The sequence below is a fragment of the Gobio gobio genome (assembly GCF_949357685.1).
Source record: "Gobio gobio genome assembly, chromosome: 20".
Classification (NCBI taxonomy): Eukaryota; Metazoa; Chordata; class Actinopteri; order Cypriniformes; family Gobionidae; genus Gobio; species Gobio gobio.
This window is the reverse complement of record NC_137113.1, coordinates 37,005,616-37,011,615: the sequence shown is the minus strand read 5'-3', so window position 1 is coordinate 37,011,615 and position 6,000 is coordinate 37,005,616. Positions and strand designations below refer to the sequence as shown.

General features: G+C 33.3%; 1 protein-coding gene across 2 annotated transcripts in view; it reads right to left on the bottom strand.

The window, feature by feature from the left end:
- Nucleotides 1-630: 630 nt before the first annotated feature.
- Nucleotides 631-6,000, bottom strand: part of LOC307116852 (cytochrome c oxidase subunit NDUFA4) — a 29,461-nt gene continuing 24,091 nt past the window's right edge. Inside the window, exons 1-4 of one of the 2 annotated variants that reach the window (XM_079801304.1) lie at nucleotides 2,763-2,925; nucleotides 1,680-1,768; nucleotides 1,534-1,594; nucleotides 631-1,354 (exon numbers count right to left, since the gene is read on the bottom strand). In XM_079801304.1, coding sequence (XP_079657430.1) covers nucleotides 1,298-1,354; nucleotides 1,534-1,594; nucleotides 1,680-1,768; nucleotides 2,763-2,804 — 249 coding nt within the window. In that variant the 5' untranslated portion in view covers nucleotides 2,805-2,925 and the 3' untranslated portion in view covers nucleotides 631-1,297. Of the gene's footprint in view, nucleotides 1,355-1,533; nucleotides 1,595-1,679; nucleotides 1,769-2,762; nucleotides 2,926-6,000 lie in introns of those variants that run through there. The other variant, XM_079801303.1, reaches the window with a different exon arrangement.

Genomic DNA, 6,000 nt, shown 5'->3' with positions numbered 1-6,000 from the left:
GAACTATCCCTTTAAGTCTGTCACCAAAGTCAATTTTGAGTAAATAGCGCCATCTATTGTAAGGCTAAATACCCTCTGTCTACATTTCTCAGATTTGAATTGGATACCTCTATTACAAATTGTTCTCATTCACATTGTTCTCTCTCTCTCTCTCTCTCTCTCTCTCTCTCTCTCTCTCTCTCTCTCTCTCTATATATATATATATATATATATATATATATATATATATATATATATATATATATATATATGTATGTATATATATATATATATATATATATATATATATATATATATATATATATATATATATATATATATATATATATATATATTGACACAATGTTTTTTATAGTGTTCAAACTGTATATTCTATCCACTAACCCTACCCTTAAATTTACCCATCACACAAAACTTTCAGCATTTTTACATTTTCAAAAAACATTATTCTGCATGAACTGTTTTCCTAAAAAAAAATTTCAAGGACCAAAAAATTTTCCCACAAGGACAGATATTATTGGAACGTAGGGCAGTGGTTCTCAAAGTATGGTACGAGTACCACTACTCAGGCTGCCTCTAGTGGTAAGCAGAGGAATCACTATATAAATTAATGTTAAAACACATACATTTGAATTTAATCTTTATTTGAGTAAAGTTTAAAGTTAAGTACAGTACAGTTTTAATTTAACTTTACAACACTTTAAATTGAATCACTATTTAATTAGTTTATTTACCTGTATGTAAGCACAGTGCAGTGTTAATGTACAAACTGTGCATGTTAAAGTGACTGACAACAATAGATATTCTTATTAGGAATAAACTGCCTCGTTTTTGAACTGTGCAGAGCTGTAGCTGAATAGTTAGGCCTACTACGCTACTGTATTTTAATGTTGGTCATTATGGTGGTACTTGGAGAGCCAAATATTTTCTGAGGTGGTACTTGGTATAAAAAGTTTGAAAACCACTGACGTAGGGTATACCTGAACCACACACACACACCCACACAAAACATTTTTATTGCTGTCTGTCTTGTTTATTTGGATACCAGGAAGATAACTATACAGATAACTGATACAGGTTTGATGTTGTATTTCCCTTGAGGCATCAATGTTTATCTGTAAAATATATTGTTTCTGACTGAAGATAGACATTCAGATATTAAAGCGTATGTGTATGTGCTCACTTTCTGTTTCTTTAAAGATTAAATGGTGATTTACATTCAGGCATCTGATGTCATGTTGAATAGACCTCCGGGGCAAGAAGTGTAGCGTTTAACACCCAGCTGATTTACTATCGCTCAGAAGTCAGGCCTGTCCTTCTTCAGCTTAGAGTAGTCCATGTTGACAGAGAAGAGCTGTGGAAGGTGAAAATTGGTTAGTTTATATTATTAAATATTAATACACAAACACAAAAAACTACGAAATATTACCATCATGAGATTATTTGTAAGGATATAAGCTAATAGGCTATATTAGCTAAATATACAAAGCTGGATAATCAGAAATGGGCAAACAGTGTAAATGTTGCTTTCACCTTGTACCGGTCATTTGGCCCCAGTTTATTCCAAGGCTCTGGATTGTTCTTGCGATCCCATCTGTTGACAGATTTCAGTCAGTTCTCCATACGCTCTGAAGTAAATTGAGACCTAAAGTTTGCTACCTAATGAAATGGTTACTCACGAGCATTCGGGGTTCTTTAGAGCGAGGCGGCCCAGGTAAAGCATAGACATGGTCGCTCCACCACCGATGAAAATAAAGAGAGGAATCAACTTCAAAGACAAAAAGAATTATAAATAAATGACAAAACTGGTCAATAGTAAAGCAGAACACCCAATACCCTGCCTATTATGCTGCCTATAGGCTATGATAAAAGACTTGAATATCTTTAGATAACTTTATAACCCTGTTCTCATCATATACATACAAACCTTGAAACAATTTTCTAATGGAATGTTTTTTTATTATTATTATTAAAACTCACTTTATCAAACTATAAGAGAATGACCCCTATAATGCTGTCTATAATAGGCCTACAGTAGGCAGCTCACTAGGTTTTGAGACAATGACATGCTTATGAGGTATTTAGAATAACTGTTTTTATAGCCCATTGATTCAGATTTACAAGTAAAAAGCTTATTTCCTGGAAGCCATATATATATATTTGCCTACTGTTCAACAAAATATGAAAATATTGCCCGATTAACCAGCCTTTTTTTTCAAATACGTAAGCTATACGTCCAAATTCCTTCGCACAGGTTAATGTATGTTCTGTCCTAATATTTTATGCTTAAGTCTTGTAAGTCTCGATAGAAAGCTGTTGTGCTAAATGAATAAAAAGAGGCAAAGCTGATTTCACCTCAATGCCCTTGAAAGCAGCTGAACAACCATATGACAGATACCGCGACCTACAGCAGGCATACGTGCAGCCATTGTTGTTCTATAAATGGGGAATTCACCTACACACTGTATACAGAAATACATTTGGGAAATGCAAATACTCGCACTCACCATATCACAGAATGACCTGAATATCGAATTACTGCGATATGAAATAACATGAATTCCATCTCCTATGCGGCCATTACATTTACTGAAACCTTATCAAACACATTTATATTAAGTGTATCATAATCATCCCTCGAGCAGCGGACGAGGATGTCTTTTGCTAACGCCTGACACCATTCAGAGACATAATTGGAGAATAAATGAATCCTCATCATTAACAGACATGAGCATCATCAGTATCAAATCTGAAATACTTACAGCCGGGTGGCTTTTCAGTTGTTTCAGTACGGTATTCAGCATGTCAAACTCATAAAATATTTCTATACAGCAGGATTTGAAGGGCGTTCGTACACAACTGTAGGCTATGTTTCCTGCGCGGAGTGTGAAGGGATGCCTGATACAAATGCGCTGTGGAAGAAGGGCTTGTGAAGCTGCACTGTTCCGTTCTGGTGAACGACAGCAGAGGGCGCCCGCGGACCACACATTCCTCCGTTGAGTCTCATTCAAACCTCGGGCCTGAGATATTCGTCGTATATATATAAAAATCAAATAAGGTACTATCGTTGTCAAGCCCAATAAGCGAGGTCGATTAAATGTTGGTGAATAAAACTAAATTAATTGGCTAAAACAAAGCTTTGTAATATGTTATTTTCTTTGAATGCACTGTCATCTGAAATTCTATTTAGGTAGCCTATAGGCTACTTAACTGAATTTTTTTAAAAACATAAATGCCCAGTTTCACAGACAAGACATAGCCTAAACCTAATCCCAGACTAAAATTCATGTTTAAGCTGTTTAACTGAAAGCAACTTGCACTGACATTAAAATATGTCAGTGCCACTGTTTTGTCTTAAGAGGCACACCACCAATGTCCCCCGCTGGCATTTGTTTTACACAAAGAAACTTATTTACACTAAATTACTCTGGTACAATTTCCGCCTGGATTGGGCCTACCCGTCCCAAACTGAAAAGCTTCCCATAATAACCACAAACATACAGTGGTCTAAATACACAATTTTGTTTTCATTTTACAGTAAACTCTTTGAAGTTACACAAAACACTGCTAAAAGTGTACATTTAAGTATATGTTGTCTGAGTGAGTTGTAATAAACCCCAAAAAGATGATGATACGATCACAAATGTTCAGCCAAGACTTATTATTGTTTTCACCTGATAGTATTATGCATTTAAAAAAAGCATCCCCTGTGAGCACTTGCGTCCGGAATTCATATAATTAATATAATATAAACATTTAGCATTTTAGACTTATTTTGAGCAAATGTAATTGTTGCAATTTTAATGGTTTAGTTAATCTTTTTATTAATTTTTTTCATATCAGGGTGTACTTTCACCCATGGGATATAGTTAAAATGTGTGTGTGGGAATTACTGCACTGTGGTTGGGGGAACTTTTTTGGGAATGTCTTTTTGATTATAAATGCGTTTATTTTTTTGGTTATAAATTCATTTTTGAAAGTGTATATCTCAAACCCTGTTTGCTATAGCACCCTGCAGACAGTTTCATATGTCAGAAAACACTGAAAAAAATTATTTGTGACACTGGGATATTGCATTTATACCACTGTATATGGGGAGACTTGTATATTGGAGAGATTTGGGTGGGCGGAAGTTACATGAAAAAAAAATAATATTCCTCCCAGATCCATTTTGAATACATCTTGCACAACAGGATTCAGTCAAAATTCTTTTTCCCAGTATCTGCTGCCATCTAGTGGAAACAGCTAAAAAATTGCTGCTCAAACAACACATACTTACATGTTTATCACTTTTAACTGTTTTATGTAGCTTCAAAGGGTTTCATGTAAATTCGCACCAAAATTGTGTATTTAAATCACTGTATGAAGTTATGGGAAAGCTTTTCAATTTGGGTAGGTCAAATCCAGGTGGAAAAAAAGGGCTTAGATTAAGCCAGGATTAAGCCTTTTTTTCTAAGACATGTTAATTTACATGTCACAGAAAACACATTACTGTTGTACACCCTAGTGAAAAAAAACTATACCAAAATGTATTTAAAATACATTTATTTCATAATAAGTATACTACAAATCCAATAACGTATCTACTGACATATGATTATCACTTGACTTACTGATATAAAACTTTATTTGGAGAACTTCCTTCTTCATTGCACAATGCTCATTTCTTAATATTAAGCCTTAAAATGTGTTTAATATCACTATTAGTATAGTATGATCTCTTTATAATATCAGTCTTTAAATGCAAGAAATTTAAAGTGTACCTAAAGTATACTTGCAATAGTTAAATTTTAGCAAAATCAATTATACTTAAGTATATCTTTAGTTGAACCTCTGCACTATTTCCGGATAACTAAAGTACATCAAGTACAAAATTAGTAGTTCCAATTAGGCAGACATATCAATTTAATATACCAAATGTACAATTGTAGGGTTTTTATATTAAGTACATAAATATATAACTACATTTATTTGTAGTATACTTAGCATGTTTAGCGTTCTGGGAAGTTTAGTTTTTGGTTACAAAAAAGCGAACATACTTTTGGTTCCCATATGGGAATATTCTGTTTTCTGGGGAGCAGCAGACATAGGAAATTGAATCGTGAAAAAAACTGTAGGGACACACAAATCAAGTTTGTCTGTTTAGTGCAAATTACATGATGTGAGATTGGCACTTAAATTAATTTTTTTTTTTTTTTTACAACACACCCAATTATAATTTAGTCAAATAGAATATATATTCAATTATTATTGGTGCTAATTTCTCTTTTATCAGTGATAAAACATACTGCAGACATGCCAGAATTTTGAAATTGATTTATAGTAATAAAAGAATAATAAAAAAACAAGATTGATGAATCATCAATTTGCATGTAGTTTCACTAAGCACTTCCCAACGGGAAGACCAATAGTCCATACTAATACATCTGAACATAAAGCATTTTAACCAAAGCTTAAAACATCAACAACAAAAATCCTCTGCATCGAATGAGCACATTGAATCAAATACTTTGAAGTCAGATAATGAGTCGCCACATTCTATAGCTTATGTTTAGCAAAAAATTATGTGCAAACAGTACAGGGCACCTAACTGATCTTACATTCATGTCCAGATTCATCTATACAAGTATACAATTTACATTTATATGTTCAATGTACACAATTTTAGCAGTAAACCAAAAAAACATAAGGGGTGAATGTAAATATGACTGACATTCACCTTAAATCAAATAACATTACTATACAATTTGAAATGGCCTATGCCTGTGGAAATCCATCCACAATACCTTCTTCAATCTTTTCAGTAACTGTAACTTAATAAAGCTGAAGTCCAAAAATAAAAATTAAAACATCTGCCAAATTCTTTGTTCATTATAATGCTGATGTGGGCGGTAAATACTGTTTTAAAAATACAAACATTCCCTTAATAGTACCATTTGTCATTATGTAACAACAAAATCCACTCATTGTTCCCCATTCAACATTCAATATTCAAAGGAC